Source organism: Cervus canadensis, chromosome 29 (assembly GCF_019320065.1).
Source record: "Cervus canadensis isolate Bull #8, Minnesota chromosome 29, ASM1932006v1, whole genome shotgun sequence".
Classification (NCBI taxonomy): Eukaryota; Metazoa; Chordata; class Mammalia; order Artiodactyla; family Cervidae; genus Cervus; species Cervus canadensis.
This window is the reverse complement of record NC_057414.1, coordinates 184,516-201,140: the sequence shown is the minus strand read 5'-3', so window position 1 is coordinate 201,140 and position 16,625 is coordinate 184,516. Positions and strand designations below refer to the sequence as shown.

Genomic DNA, 16,625 nt, shown 5'->3' with positions numbered 1-16,625 from the left:
TCCGTGCCTCCTGCGGTAGAAATGCAGTGTCCTAACCGTTGGACTGCCACGGAGGTCCCCAGTCAGATTTTAAAAGGGTCATTCTGGCTAAGGAGCTAGCAATGGTCTTTGAATGGAATAATAAAATAAAGTAATGAAATAGAAAACAATCTTCTCCTTGTCTTTCAGGAAACTACACTCTGAGAGTTGATTGTACCCCGCTTATGTACAGCTTGGTATATAACCTAACAAAGGAGGTAAAAATAATTACATGGAATTTTAAGTTCTATAAATGTTTTCCTGAGGTGGCATTTTTATGTTTATTATGTCGAACAACTGTTGTTTTATAACTTTTAATTTTCCACATAGCAAAGATCCACTCCTAGAAACGTCTTATAGATGGTGGGTGCACACTGCCCTTTCTCCCCACACCCGTCTGAGGCAGTCTGTGGGGAGCACTGCGTATACCGTATCCGTTTGAAAATGAGAAAACAGAGCTCAAAAGGCATTAGCCAGTGAAGTCACACAGCTTATTCAGTAGCTGCGCCGTGACCGAGTCCTGTGGTTTAACTTCTTAGTTTTAAAACTGATGTTTACTCTTTAATATGATACCAGTTAATTCAGGACTCAAGAAAAGTTGGTATTTCTAACTGGCTGAGAAAGAGTAAGTAAATCACCGCATGCAGACTCCTGGGACAGAGCCTGGAGTACATGAATTGAATGTACTCAGTTCATGATTTCCTGCTGTGACTTTCAGTCCACTGAGCTAAAGTTGCCTTATTTCTTCTGACAGCAGCACAAGATACTGAACCTGGTAGTGTCTGGATTCCTGCAGGACTGACAGGCAGCTCTTCATTTTAGTTCTGCCCCATAAAGCCTCTGGTCCTAGAGTTAGTCATAATGAATGAGCTTTTGCATGGTAGATTTTTGTTTTTACTGCTATTTACCTGCTTTGAACAGAAAAAGAAAAAAAAAAAAACCTTGGTTATTTAACAAAGAGCTAACGCTACCCACTCCAGTACTCTTGCCTGGAAAATTCCATGGATGGAGGAGCCTGGTGGGTTATAGTCCATGGGTTCACAAAGAGTCGGACACGACTGAGCGACTTCACTTAACAGAATTACCAACTGAAATGTATTTACTAAGAAAAATATTTGTTTCCCTGAAGTAGGGATTTTATATAGACCCTAAACGTATGGTTAAGCTTTGGTTTAACAAGCATGGAATTTAATTTATTGACATCTCCAGTAGAAGTGGAAAAGTTTAATTTGGCATTAATCTATTCATATGTTGCTTAAGAGTTCCTTCAGGATCTGCAGTTTTTAATCAATTCCTGTGATGTGTTTACAAAATTAAATACTGGGAACATTGCATCTCAGAAAATTCCCACCATTTATGGAATTTAAAGTCAATGCTAAGGAAGCTTGGCAGTTATATTTGCTTACCAGGTGGATTGGTGGTTCTCTGTGACAAATGCAAAAACACTACTTCTAGGTTAGGTTTGAAATTATATGATACTTGGTAATTTTGGATTTTTAAAAATTATGTTTTGTTTGTTTTGAGAAGATGATTTGCAGCATTTCAAATTTTAGTGATAAACTAAGCAATCTAGTAATATATTTCTATGTTATTAAAAATTCATATTTCCTAAAATAAATCAAATATTTCTGCCATTTGTAGCAAAAAGTTTTGGGTAAATTTATAAGCTTGAGTGAAGTTATTTTGTTGCTTTACATACTGACATTTTACTTCATGCTTGTGTAAATTTAATTGTGTTCGCATTGACCATTGCACATCCCTGTATTATAGAGCCTAGCACATGAAATCTACACTTTTATTTACAGTTCCCACTAGTAGATGATATGTAACGTGTGTTATTACACTTTGTATTGCTAGCATCTACAAAAAGTCTTCCACAGCATAAGTAGTCTATAAATTTTTTTGAGTTTAATCTGTTAAAAAAAAAATAGACCATAGGACTTTTATTAAATACAAAATAAAAACTTTTTATACCATATGTCAGTCAATTAACAATAGTAGTGGAATATTAATTACAATTTAGTGTGCTAAATGTTTTGGCATAATATTTAATGCTCTGAAACTCACATTCAGCAGTAGGGCATATTTTACTCCCTTGGTTTTCTTATCTGTAAAATCTAAAAATTCGTTAAAAGCCCTGTGTTTAGCATAAATACAGTTTACACTCAACTAAGTGAAATATTATTGCATTTATTTTCTTATGTATTATTTAATGACTTTGACAACCTTGTTGGCACAAAGCAATATTAAAACAAAACAAAAGTCTTCCCTTAACCAGCTTGTTCCTTTTCATTTTTTTTTAAGAGGAGAAGGAATGGATCTTTGAAAGTAGCCTCCTTTAATTCAGAAGAATAGATTGAAAAAATCTTATAATATGACCATTCATCTGAATTTAATGGCTTGGTAATAATTTGGTGTACCCTTTCTTTCCATACACTCCATGTATTTTTTTTATAATAGGTGTATTATATATAGTAGCATTTTCCCATATCATCAGAAACTCAGTGCTGTAATTCTTAATGACTGCTAATGTATGAATTGCTTTTCATATTTTCCTTAATATGATTTAACTACTCATTCCCTGGTTAAAAGATATTTAGATTTTGAAACATCTGATTTATAAGTATACTCTCTTTTTTTCCCTGTTTAACTCATGTAGCTCCGAAGTCCTGATGAAGGTTTTGAAGGCAAGTCTCTTTTTGAGAGCTGGAATGAAAAAAGTCCTTCCCCTGAATTCAGTGACTTGCCAAGGTAAACAAACAGAACTCTGTATGGAATTTAGTAAGGAATTATGTCAAAAATAAAGGATAGCTTCTTTTAATAAATAATAAAAGTTTAAAATTCTCTAACATCTGATAAAGATTAAGCAATGCTTAGGTTCACAAATAAAATTGTTACCTGAAAACTGGGTTTGCCTCTCAGGGGGTGTAGAGCCAAAAGACACAACCAAGTCAAAGAACTGGAGATGGAAGGATGAATTATTTGCAGCAAGTTTGGAAAACATTGGGTGTGCTTAGTCAGTCCTGTATGACTCTTTGTGACCCACTGTGGGTGTAGCCCACCAGGCTTCTTTGTCCATGGGATTTCCCAGACAAGAATATTAGAGTGGGTTGCTGTTTCCTTCTCCAGGGGATTTTCCCAACCCAGGGATCAAATCTGCATCTCCTGTGTCTCCTGTATTACAGGCAGATTCTTTACCTGCTGAGTCATCATGGTAGCCTGGAAAACACTGGGGATCTTTCCCAAAGCAATGTCTCCCTGAACAGTAAAATCATAGATGTTTTAAGCTAAGAGTACATGCATATTCATAAAGAGGCTTGAGCAGAGTATAATTCGTAATAAAATTGGGACAAAATCTGAAAAAGTCCAAACTTTAGTTGACTGAGTGAAGAAAAGGTTAACCTCATCATTCCCAGCTGATCTGGTGGTTGAGCACACATAGGGGTTTACGTTCTGCAGAACAGCTCAGGAATGTTCTTTAGGCTAATATTTACCATTGTAACTGAGCTGAAAGTCTTTACAACGGGCTTATTCTCTTTGCTGTTGTTACTTCTCTTGCCTAAGGCATTTGTTCCTAAATTTTCTTGTTGCCTTAAAATCATTTATTACTGAGACCTGTTCAGGGATAAGCATTGTGACCAGGGCTTTATCACAAAATGGCTTAGATCAAAAGTGAGTTGCCCTATGTCAAGAAAGCCAAACCTAGTTCTCTTTTTCTAGGGACCCCCGACCCTGTCTGCTTACAAAATATTGGTATGTGTTTTGAAATTAAATCTGTAGGCCATCAAAATGTGATTCTCTTTTGAATAGCTTATGCACGTGGTGCCTAAGTCTGTCCTCTTGCTGCTTAATAAATTTACTTTTTTCTGAACATCATGCTATATTTTGGTTACTCTGAGAAGAATATAGGCATCATATCAGGTTTAGCCATATCTTCACAAGCAAGGGATGAGGAATAAATATCTCAGTAGTTTGAGATTAAGATAACAGTGTGAATAATGTAAATTTTTAAGGATAGGATTTAAATCTGAGTTATCTGAAAATTTTCTGATTCTTTTAACGTATCATGTACAACAAATACAGATAATAAAATAAGTCAGTGGAGGAAAATACTTTCCAACTTCAAGAATCTTGTTTTTTTTAAAATAGTGAAATACAATTGTGATTCATAGTAAGTGTGCATTTGGTCTTCTTGATTCTCTTAAAGAGCTCCTAAAATCCCTGGAATTTTCTAAGAGGTGAGAGGGACAAAGGTATCTTTTGTTTTGTTAATGAGGTAACATGGACCCATACCTAAAGTGGGGACTGGTTGCCGGGAGAACCAATCAAGTGATTTGAGGGTTGTAACTCTCAATCTGGCCCTCAACCTCTCTGGAAGGGAGGCAGCCTGAGGTTGACTCAGTCACCAATGTCCAATAACTTAACTGATTATGACCATGTCCTGAGGTTTTCATAAAGCCTCAAAGCTCTAGAGTTTGGGGGATCTTCCTGGCTGGTGAACATGTGGAGGTGCTGGAAGAGTGGTGAGCCTGGACAGGGTTGGAAGTTCTGACCCCCTTCCCATACCTCATCCTATGCATCTCTGGCATCTGGCTGTTGCTGAGTTATAATTTTAAACTGTGAATCGGTGATCTAGTAAGTAAATGCTTCTCTGGGTTCTGTGAGCCGCTCTGGCCAATCCAAGGAGGGGCTTGTGGAACCCTGCTCTCTGTAGCGGTTGGTCAGGAGCACAGGATTCTGAGTGGGAGGGGTGGGACAGTCACTGGTGGTGAGCCCTTCATGTCTGGGATCTGACACTACCTCCAGGTGGGCAGTGTCAGAACTGAGTTGAATTGTAGAACACCCAGCTGGTGTCCTGGAGAATTATGTGCTGTCGGTGTGGGAAACCCTCCCCTCCCCACATAAACAGGTTGGAATTGGGTCCAGAAACTCAAAAGAACAATGATCACCCCTCCCCAAAATAGTCTTATGGAAGTAGATATATTGTGATAAAAAATGACATTCCCCCCCCCCTTTTTTTTATTTGCTGCTTCTCTAAAGGCAATATATCTAAAAATTGTATTTATAGTATTGAGTGGAGATTTAGTTTAATTCATTTTGATCTGTATTCAGTGAAGAAGTTACTCAAATAATCCTGTATTTTATCTCTAAAAGGATTAGCAAATTAGGATCTGGAAATGATTTTGAAGTGTTCTTCCAAAGACTTGGAATTGCTTCAGGCAGAGCAAGGTATACTAAAGATTTGGTAAGTCTATTAATAATTTCTTCAAGATTAACTATGAATATATTTTAGCTAAACAAATAATTCTGGATCAATAAAAGTGACTTAAGCACCATGCTCGTTCCATCCCTGATTTTGTTCAGCAACTTAGAATTCTTCCCATGTTTAATTGGTTTCTTCTGATGTCTGTCTGCATGTTTGTAATCATATACTTCTGCTATTTCTTTCTTTTTCAGTTTTAGGTATTATCCATTTACTTTTTTCTAGGGAAGCTAGGCATTCAGTTCTCTTATGTCACTTCCTCTCCCAACCCCCAAATACTTTCCTTCATGGCATTGTTTTCAATATCATATTTGTGCTATGCTTGTTGATTAGAAGACATTTTTTTTTCCTCCATGTATCTGCAAACTTTTAGTATATTCAGACTCATCAGGTGATCTGGCAGAGTTCATTTTCCCTATTGGGGTTCTTCTGCTCCTCTTGGTTCTCTGGTTATTCTTTCTGTCTGTGGCACAGTTTTTGCCTAAATTTTAAAAGAAAGCTGAGAACATCTTCATTTCACTCATACTTTGGATTTTCTGTTTCCCAGATTTTATGTCTTCCTTTTTCTTATTTACTCACTATTTTTTTTTCTGAATCACATCTTTCAGGCACTTCTTGAAAAGAGTGAACAAAAGCTAAATACCTTGCATGCCTATTATACTACCCAGAAGTCTTCAATAATTTGACTGGGAAGCAAAGTTTTGTTGCAAATTCTGTGCCCTTAGAATTTTGATCTTATTGCTTTATTGTCTCCCAGCCTGTTGAGAGATGTTATTTGTTCCCTGATCTGTTGTTTCTTGCTTTTTATTTTTAAAGGAAAATTTTAGTATCTACTCTTTACGACTGTGTTGTCTTTGGTGAGCAAATGCATATTATGTCATATTTTAATATGCTGAACTGGGTACAAGTTATACCCTTTGTTCTGGAAACCTATGGTTGTAGTTGGAGGAAATGTTTTTTTCTTTGATTATTCCCTCTTTTCTCTTTCTCAAACTATTATGAATTTGTTTAGCCTCTGGGGGATTCTTTTCCAGTGCCTTTATCTGTTCTCTTGCATTCCCATCTGTGTCTTTTTTTACATTCAGCAATGTTTTCTTCAACTCTGCCATTCATTTATTCCTTTTTATTAAGTTTCCCTCCATTCCCTGTAGTACCTCCTTACTCTGACATGATTTTATTCTAGTTTGCAGGCTGGATCTATAGCTTTCAAGTTAAAAGTTGTCTTCAAATGCCTGGCCGTCTTTGGCAGTCTGTCTTATTTGGGAGTGAGGCTAGAGAAAGCTCATATGCGGGGGTGATGCCTGTTGAAGGGGAAGCTTCACAACAGAAGGACTGAGAGTGCCTGTTCTGGTTGCTTCTTTGGGAGAGAGCTAACACTGAGGATCTGTAGTCTTTTGTCTTGGGTTGGTTATTCTGCCCAGAGAGAAAATCTCTCACCATTGGGGTTGGTGGTGAAGGTAGATGTTAATATCATCTGCATTTTCTTATGAGGAAACTGCAGCCAGGAAAGGTTGGTAAACTCTGGGGTTAATAAACTCCTGGAGTTATTTGGGGTAGTAAGTTCTGAAGCCTGGATTCAGACTCTGGCAGGCTAATTCCTGAGTCCCACTCTCAACATACCTCTATGTAAAGTGTTCTATGATATCAGTAAAAAAAGAAAAAAAAAAGCAAGCATCCTTAAAAAATGGGCGAAAGGCATAAATCAGCAACTCAGAATTTGAAAAGTTGTTCCCTCTTGCCTTTTGTGTATGTTCTTATATTCTTATAACGGTCTGAGCATTACTTGTCTCTTTAGTGAGATTTCAGATCTATTACTGAACCCTCACTGTTTAGACTCTCACTCAGCACACTGCTTGTCAGAAAATTACCCATTCATGGAATTTCAGTCAGTAAACAATTTGCACCATTGCTCTATATAATATATCATGCTTATTTTCTTGCTTCTAACAATTCTCTGTCTTCTTAAATTATTTTCACACAAATGCAGCATTATCTTGTCTTTATTTGAGGAAGATTTTTACATCTCCTGTTAAAGGCAAGAATCTTAGGTTTCTTCCAAGATCATTTTTACAGTATTGTTTATGTTATATACACATACTTTTTTACTAGTGAAAACCTGGGGCAGGTTTTAATAATACAATAATAAACATTTAGTAAGTGGCTTATTGAAGTACTTAGATACTTCCTTTATTCATTACTGACAAAAACAGTCTTACTAATACTAACAGTAACTGTGATACTATGCATTTTATATAAATTATCTTACAAGGGATACATTTTGGATTTCTTTGCATTTTTTTTTTTGTAGGAAACAAGCAAATTCAGCAGCTATCCTCTGTATCATAGTATCTATGAAACGTATGAATTAGTGGAAAAATTTTACGATCCAGCGTTTAAGTATCACCTCGCTGTGGCCCAGGTTCGAGGTGGAATCATCTTCGAAATAGCCAATTCCATAGTGCTGCCCTTCGACTGTAGAGACTATGCTGTTGTTTTAAGAAAGTATGCCGATAAAATCTACAATATTTCAATGAAGCATCCACAAGAAATGAAAACATACAGCGTGTCATTTGGTATGCTAGCTTTCCTCTTTCAAAACTCTATCTGTAATCTCTAAAATGTAATGACTTACCTCAGGTCCATTTATTATTTATTGCTATTGTGCATGATCAAATATTTTATGCATATAAATGTTCCCTCTGTCTCACTGATGCCTATCTTGCAATATACAAAATATAAATACCTTGTTACAGACAAAAGGGAACAGCTTCCTGTATGGTTCCCCTTGTTTAAACTATAGAGCAATGCCGTTTCATTAGGTTCTAATTTCTCTTTTAGATTCACTCTTTTCTGCAGTGAAGAATTTTACAGAGATTGCTTCTAATTTCAGTGAGAGACTCCAAGACTTGGATAAAAACAAGTATGTTCTGCATATATACAGAGAGACAGATAGATATGCTATGCATGCACTGTATATAATAAAAAAGAAATACTAGTTGACGTCTTGTTGTTGAACTATCTTTGGAAAGTGTTTTTCTGCTTTCTTTCTATTCTAACACACCCTATATAGGGCTGCCTTATCTCTTAAAGATGTATTTTTGACATTTAGATGACATATGTGCTGTTGAGAAATGCTGGTGCCTCCATTACTATGAACTCTGAGTAGTTGTAACAACATTTCCACCTTAACGTTGAAGGGTCCATATTTCAACCAAACTCTTCTTCCCCCAAAACACACCTTCTTCTTCCCTCTTCTTAATGTCACTACTCCCACAAACACTTCATAATCTCCACTGCCACCTGGAAAAATTCTCTGTATCCAGAATAGCAAATAAGATAAAGCCATTCTTTTTTTTCCAAAAGGTAGAATGTTGAGAGTAAATATCAATTAAATATATAATGATGATACAAATATCAAATCCTTGGGGACTGATGCAAGAATACATGGAAAGAGAGAGTGCAGACAGATCAAAAGTTAGACCAGTGATATATAAGGAAGTCTTTGTAATGAAGGATACATTAAAATCAAATGAGAAAAGTATTCAATAATATTGTATAAGCTTTTTCAGGAATTGGTAAAAAAAAAAAGTGAATCCAAAATCTCACTTCACATTCTATGCAAAGATAAACAACAGGTATAGAAGAATTTTTTAATAAAAATTGAAATATCTTAGAAATGAGATTCAAAGTTTAGAAATGATAATGCAGTCAGATTTGAGAATATTAAAATGGTTTATAATATGAAAACTAATAGTCCAAATCAAAGATAAAAGACTGGAAAATTTGGATGGTGGGTAATAAAGATGCAGAAAATATGAACGGGGGTAATACAGCTATTATAAAAATTTGTTTTTGAAAACTGATGAGGATCCAAAAGACAAAGTGGGGAATATTGACACTAGACAAGAGAACTCAAAAATAACATATCCTCTGTACAGAAACAGAAAAAAAATTCAAATTTACTAGTAATTCCAAAACCACAAATGAAAATATATTATTTTCATATCAAGTGAATAGCAATTTAAAATTTGTTTGTGCAAATTGCTGCAGGCAGTACACTGAAGCTGATGCTCTTGTGCTTTATTTTTTCTGATAGCATTGAAATTGCTATTGCTTTAAGCTATTAAAGAACATAAATATATGTTGTTACAATTTCTAGAGCAATGACAGTGTTCTTACACTCTGCCATAGTATTTCTATTTCTTGAAATTTTTTCCTTCTGGAAAGGGTCTCAAGTTTGAGGGAATGAAATGGCTTCTCATAGAAAAATTCAAATTACAATATCAAATAACTGAAAGCAGCATTAATACCCATGAGGACAGAAGTTACTAAACAATCGGATGTCCACCAATTTAAACATTTTGTAAACATTAAAATTGATAATTATAAGTTTATTAAGATATAGTAATATGTTAAGCAAACAAAAAGGTCATAAAATTGTTCATATACAGTATTTTATTGATTACATAGAAAATATTATAAGAAAGCAATTAGTATAATAATCATGTTATCCTTGGGTGAATGTGAAGATTTTTTCCCTTATACTTTATAATTCTTTTTGAATTTTTATCTAAGTAAAAATAACCCATGATAAATAAATTTTGGAGTAATGTCAAACACTGTGTAGTCAGGAAGATCCCCTGGAGTAGGAAGTGGCAACCCAGTCCAGTCTATAAAGCTGATTTTTTGTCATTAAATGATGTTAAATGTCATTAAATGATGTTTCTTCCTTGTGGGGGAACTGCCTGATGGCATAGTATGGTAATCTAGCACACTGGCTTTCACTTCCTTGAGTATTTCTAGATTTGTCTTACCATCTCTAACTGATAGTTAAGGTACCATTTGTATCTCTATATTATGTATGCATACCCTGAAACACGTGGAGCTGTGGTTTGTACATAATAAGAGTAAGTGCTGGCTAAAATAAATTAAGGTGGATGTAGAATTTCTCAACCAAACTTTGAAATCTGTGGAAGAGACACTTCTTGAATCCTGCTTTTCTTCAATCAATGTCTTAACCCATTGAAGAAAACAGAGTGTTGACTTCTTGGTACCTTTATGGTCACATAGTTTTCAACCTCAAGACCTAGCCTCCTCCAGTCTCTGTAGGGAGGCCAGCATACTTCTGGTGGAAATAGATCCTGTTTACATTAATGGTGATCTGGTGATCTGAGCATTTACCTCCCAGGGATGTTTTAGTTTGAACCCTGCAAGGTGGCGCTAGTGGTAAAGAATCTGCCTGCCAACGTAGGAGACAGGAGACGCGAGAGACTCAGGTTCAAACCCTGGGTCAAGAAGATCCCCGAGAGTAGGAAGTAGCAACCCACTCCAGTAGTCTTGCCTGGAAAATCCCAGGGACAGAAAAGCCTGGCGGGATACAGTCTATAGGGTTGCACAGAGTAAGACACGACTCAAGCAACTTACTGCGACTCAAGCAACTTACTGCGCTGAACAAGGAACATCTGAATGGGTGTGTGTGTGTGTGTGTGTGTGTGTGTGTGTGTGTATCCACATGAGTTTCTGTGTTCTTAGCAATGCTTTATGAATTTGGTTCAGAAACTTGTGATACCTTATTGAAATTATGGTTCATTCAGTTAATGTGGACTGTTCACAGGTAAAGTCTCTGCCCATGGTTTACCTTTATCCTATCACATAACCTGAGTTCTTGACGCTAAATGAATGTTGAAAATAGCTCATATCCAAATTCTGTGGCCTTTAATTATTCAATTTGTCTTTTGTTGACGTACTGCAGTTGAAGGAATAGTACTGACCTCCTACTGCTGCTGGGTCGCTTAAGTCAGGTCCAACTCTGTGTGACTCCATGGACTGTAGCCCGCCAGGCTCCTCTGTCCATGGGGATTCTCCAGGCAAGCATACTGGAGTGGGTTGCTACACCCTCCTCCAGGGACTCTTCCTGACCCAGGGATAGAACCCGTGTCTCTTAACATCTCCAGCATTGGTATGTGGGTTCTTTAACACTAACACCACCTGGGAAGCCCACTGAGCTCCTATTTCACTCTAAAACTTTCTAGATGTGAACTTGGGCGAGTTATTTCTCTACTGAATCTGAATATCTTATCTATGGAATGGGGCTGCTATTCATGCATAACTTGAAGGATTGCTCAGACGATTAAAAGGAATATATTTTATAAACATTCAGAATAGTAATGGGCACATAGTTTTCTTATTAAAACTAAGACATAACAAAGCTAGAGATAATTCAATTTTTATATAAAGTAATTTGACTCCTTATGGTAATGATTATTTTTCATTAGTTAATTAAATTATGACAATATGTTGAATGTAACAACATATTCTTGCCCTACTCCAGAATTGCTGGTAAATTTTCAGTTGTATTGAGGCATTTTTATTACAGTAACACTCTCCTGCATACTTTGGAATGTGAACTCTGTAAGCAGGAAGAGTCTGATACCTAGCAGGCATTCAAATATTGTTGAAAGGAGGAAATAAGCAACATCCCTGTGTTCATGTAGGTCTGTCTTTAAAAACAATAAAGTGTTATTAGCCATCATTTAATAAATATAATTCTCTAGGCACCCTACTAAATATTAATATGCTAATCCTTTTCAATATTTAAATGACTTCTATGAACAGATTATTAGGATACTTAAAATGAAAAAGTCTTGCCTATTATTTGAATACCTAGTTAGTTATTTCAGTGTAAATAAAAATTACTATAATTTTTTCCATTGGCACATTGAACATTTTCAGTTTTTTGGTTTGTTTTTTAAATTGGGGATATAGTTGCTTTACAGTTTTGTGTTGTGTTAGTTTCTGCTGTACAAAGAAATGAATCAGCTATATGTGTACATATAGCCCCTCCCTCTTGGACTTCCCCCTCAACCCTGCTCCCGTCCCCTCCATCTGGGTCAGCAGAGAGCACTGAACTGAACTGAACCCTGTAGCTGTCCCCAGTAGCTGTCTGTTTTATCCATGGTAAAGTATATGTGTCAGTCCTCATCTCCCAGTTCATCCATGCCTTCCTGCCCATGCCCCTGGGTCCACACTTCATCCCCTACACTCTCTAACACTGCCCTGCAGGTATGTTCATCTGTACCGTTTCTCTAGTTTCCTCATACATGCATTAATATATGATGTCTGTTTCTTTCTTTTGGACCTAATTATAAGCCTCAGCAGAATATTACTTTATGGGATTTAAAGAAATATAACTATGCATGCTACTGTTCTTAATTCGCGTGTTATAGGAATTTAAAATTAACTGTGTTTAGTTTTGTTTTGAGTGTTTAGTTTGCTGGGTAGTGCACATATTTTCATGAAGCTGCAACTTATGCCTTTCCTTTTCTAGCCCAATATTATTAAGAATTATGAATGATCAACTGATGTTTTTGGAACGAGCATTTACTGATCCTTTAGGATTACCAGACAGGCCTTTCTATAGGTAAGGATAAAAATATGGCTCTTCATTTTAATAAATGTGGCAAAAATGTATTTGATTTCTTGCAAACAAAAAATTCCAAAACATATGTAGTAAATGGTAAATATTATTTATTTATATAAAATTATTACTACAGGTCTTTATTATCTATTTTTTTGTTTGTTTTTGTCTATAAAAGAGTATATGCTCCTTGTAGGAAATTTAGAAGACCGAGGAAGTCAGAAGTAGAAAATAAAAATCTCCCCTTTGGTATTCATAAACTTTAGCCCCTTTTTATTTTATTTTAAATGTGTATTTATGCATATACGTAAGGCATAATAAATATATACTTATTTACTGTCTCCGGAGAAGGCAACGGCACCCCACTCCAGTGTTCTTGCCTGGAAAATTCCATGGATGGAGGAGCCTGGTAGGCTGCAGTCCATGGGGTCGCTAAGAGTCGGGCATGACTGAGTGACTTCACTTTCACTTTTCACTTTCATGCATTGGAGAAGGAAATGGCAACCCACTCCAGTGTTCTTGCCTGGAGAATCTGAGGGACAGAGGAGCCTAGTGGGCTGCCGTCTATGGGGTCACACAGAGTCGGACACGACTGAAGCGACTTAGCAGCAGCAGCAGCATTTACTATCTTAATGTTGATATTCAGTTTTTTCCCCTAATTTTTGATAATCATTAATTATTTCTGATAAACATCAACTGTCCCCAGGTTGATCTTACTAAGAATTCAGAAAGAATTAGATCATTGACCAGCCAGAAATGATCCCATCTTTCTGTGCAGGGATTATTTGTGAAGAATTGGAGTTGAGACTAAGGGTGTCATCCAAACAGAGTGAATGGTCTCCCCCGGGCGGCAGCACTGTGCCCCTTTCCTTCTTTGTCTTTTTACTGTGGAACTTGTCCTTCTCTTCCAGGCTTATTATATGCACTTCCCTCATAGCTCAGTTGGTAAAGAATCCGCCTGCAGTGCAGGAGACCCCAGTTCAATCCCTGGGTTAGGAAGTTCCGCTGGAGAAGTAGCTAGGCTACTCACTCCAGTATTCTTGGGCTTCTCTTGTGGCTCAGCTGGAAGAAGATCCCCTGGAGAAGGGAAAGGCTACCCACTCCAGTATTCTGGCCTGGAGAATTACATGGACTGCATAGTCCATGGGGTTGCAAAGAGTTGGACACGACCGAATGACCTTCGCTTTCACTTTCACTAGCTCCTTCAGTAAAACAGCACCTTTTTCTGAGATCATGTTGAATGTTACAAAACTATTTTTAATGATTCTCACTTGATTCTGGGTATTGCAGCATGACTTCTTTTTTAAGTAGGAGAAAAAGAGTGACAAGTTGTTGTTACTGTTGTTAGTCATTAAGTCATGTCCAACTGTTTGCAGCCCCATAGTCTACTCTGTCCACAGATATTCCAGGCAAGAATATGGAGTGGGTTGCCATGCCCTCCTCCAGGGGATCTTCCCAACCCAGGGACTGAAACCACGTCTCCTGAAATGGCAGGTGGATTCTTTACCTCTGAGCCACCAGGGAAGCCCATACAGTGATTGATTGGCTGGGTCACAAATGAGACCCTATTGTGCTGCATTTCAGAAGATAGAATGGTATTTTGAAGTCATCACTTCTTTACAGTATACACTGAGACTTATCACTTCATCTCCCAGACCTCAATTTCCTCCTCTTTAAGATGCTAATATCAGTTTTGTAGAATTTATTTTCAAGAATTGGAAAACTTATAGTGGTTTACTTGCTAAGTCATGTCTGACTCTTGCGACCCCATGAAATGTAGCCTGCCAGGCTCCTCTGTCAGTGGCATTTCCCAGACAAGAATACTGGAGTGGGTTGCCATTTCCTTCTCCAGGGGATCCTCCTGACCCAGGGATCAAACCCGGGGCTGCTATGTTGCAGGCAGTCTCCTGCATTGCAGGCGGATTCTTTACCCACTGAGCCACCAGGGAAACCCTCTAGAAAAATTATAGGTTAATAATTTAATGCCAAGTGTGATACATAGTAGGTGACAAGCTGCTGTTGCTATCATTGTCATCATTTTTGTTGCTCTGAGCCACTGTAACTCATTGTCTAAACTCAAGATATAGTTAATTACCACATACTTCATAGTCTTTGGAGATTGAACTTGGAAGTCTAGTTGACAAGTGGCAATTAGAATTATACAATCCATGAATTGTAGAGCGACCTTGTTTTTTCCCTTGTATATGTAATTTGAGCAACTGATAGCAAACTATTTCTGTCAACAGGCACGTCATCTATGCTCCAAGCAGCCACAACAAGTACGTGGGGGAGTCATTCCCAGGGATCTACGATGCTCTCTTTGATATTGAAAACAGAGTGGACCCATCCAAGGCCTGGGAAGAAGTGAAAAGACAGATTTCTATTGCAGCCTTCACAGTGCAGGCTGCAGCAGGGACTCTGAGAGAAGTCGCCTAAGAAATTTCTTCGTAAAACACATACTGAATTGGTATGATGTATCGGAAAGAATCATGTTGGATGAATTGATAAACTGAAAAATAAAGTTGTGTACATATGTATACGTAGGTATAGATAGATGCATATATCTACCTTGGCATTTCTTTTCTTCTTCTTATAGATCAATAAGAAAGATGGATATTTTTCTAAAATTATAGAAAGTTATTCTGAGAAAGTTGAACTAAATGATGGAAGTAAGAAGTGCCTAAAATTTTAATACACTTTAGGTGATGTTATCAGAAATCACATCTCCTTCAACACTTCCAGATCTATTCCTGTCACTGCACACGTAGAAAGCATCAGTTTGTTATAGAACACAGGGGAAAATCCACAGGGCTTCTTCAAGCTTGGGACCTCAGTCTGCCTGGCCTCCCAGGGCTGAGAGGACTGCTGTATTAGCTCAGTAGTTGGGCAACTCTGGTCTAGTCACCCTGAAGGTAAATGTTTTGTTTTATTGTTGTTATTTAGTCGCTAAGTTATGTCTGACTCTTAGCAACCCCATGGATTTTAGCCCACCAAGTTCCTCTGTCTCTGGATTTCCCAGGCAGGAATACTGCAGTGGGTTGCCATTTTCTTGTCCAGCAGATCTTCCCAACCCAGGGCTCAAACCCATGTCTTTTGCGTCTCTTGCATTGGCAGGTGAATTCTTTACTGACGAGATGCTTGGGAAGTAAATATGTGTGCTTAGTTGCTCAGCCATATCCAACTCTTTGCAACAGGAGCCCGCCAGGCTCCTCTGTCCATGGGGATTCTCCAGGGAAGAATATTGGAGTGGGTTGTCATGCCCTCCTCCAGGGGATCTTCCCAACCCAGGGATTGAACCCAGGTCTCCTGCATTGTAGGTGGAGTCTTTACTCTCTGAGCCACCAGGGAAATCCTAAGGTAAATATAGTCCCTCTATAAAATAAGGGATAATTGTTTTTTTAAAAAGTTAGCAAATATGTTGTTTATACCAAAGGATATATGTAACATATACATACAGCACAAAGTAAGCATTTGTAAACCTACTTCAATAATTAGGTTAAGAAAAGGAACATTACCAACATCTTTGGGTCCCACATGTACTTCTGACCACATGCCTTCCCCTTCTTTCAGAGATACTCACTTTCTTGAATTTTATGCTTTTACCATACATTGCTTTTCCCAGACATGTGTTTGACTTTGTGTATTTTTAGAATTTTTGAAAATAAAATTGTACCCCATGTATTTCACTATAACTTGGTTTTTTAAATCACCCTTGACATTTCATCCATCCATGTATTATTGTGGCTGTAGGTCATCAGGTTTCACTAACAAGAGAGCACTCCCTTGCATGGATATATCACTTATCCATTAAATGCATTCAGTCAAGGCAGAGAAACCACACAAAAATGTAAACAAGGAATGTTAACATAAAGAATGATTAATTATAATGGCACTGGAGCTACGAAGTATTGTCTAGTATAAGGTAGA

General features: G+C 37.3%; 1 protein-coding gene across 2 annotated transcripts in view; it reads left to right on the top strand.

Annotated features, from left to right (window-relative positions):
- FOLH1B (folate hydrolase 1B) overlaps positions 1–16,379 on the top strand; it is a 64,631-nt gene extending 48,252 nt beyond the window's left edge. For both annotated transcript variants that reach the window (XM_043452456.1, XM_043452457.1), the window contains exons 13-19: positions 169–236; positions 2,678–2,769; positions 5,173–5,263; positions 7,590–7,854; positions 8,120–8,201; positions 12,609–12,701; positions 14,945–16,379. In XM_043452456.1, the coding sequence (XP_043308391.1) occupies positions 169–236; positions 2,678–2,769; positions 5,173–5,263; positions 7,590–7,854; positions 8,120–8,201; positions 12,609–12,701; positions 14,945–15,134 (881 nt within the window). In that variant the 3' untranslated portion in view covers positions 15,135–16,379. The remainder of the gene's footprint in view (positions 1–168; positions 237–2,677; positions 2,770–5,172; positions 5,264–7,589; positions 7,855–8,119; positions 8,202–12,608; positions 12,702–14,944) is intronic.
- The last annotated feature ends 246 nt before the right edge of the window (positions 16,380–16,625 follow it).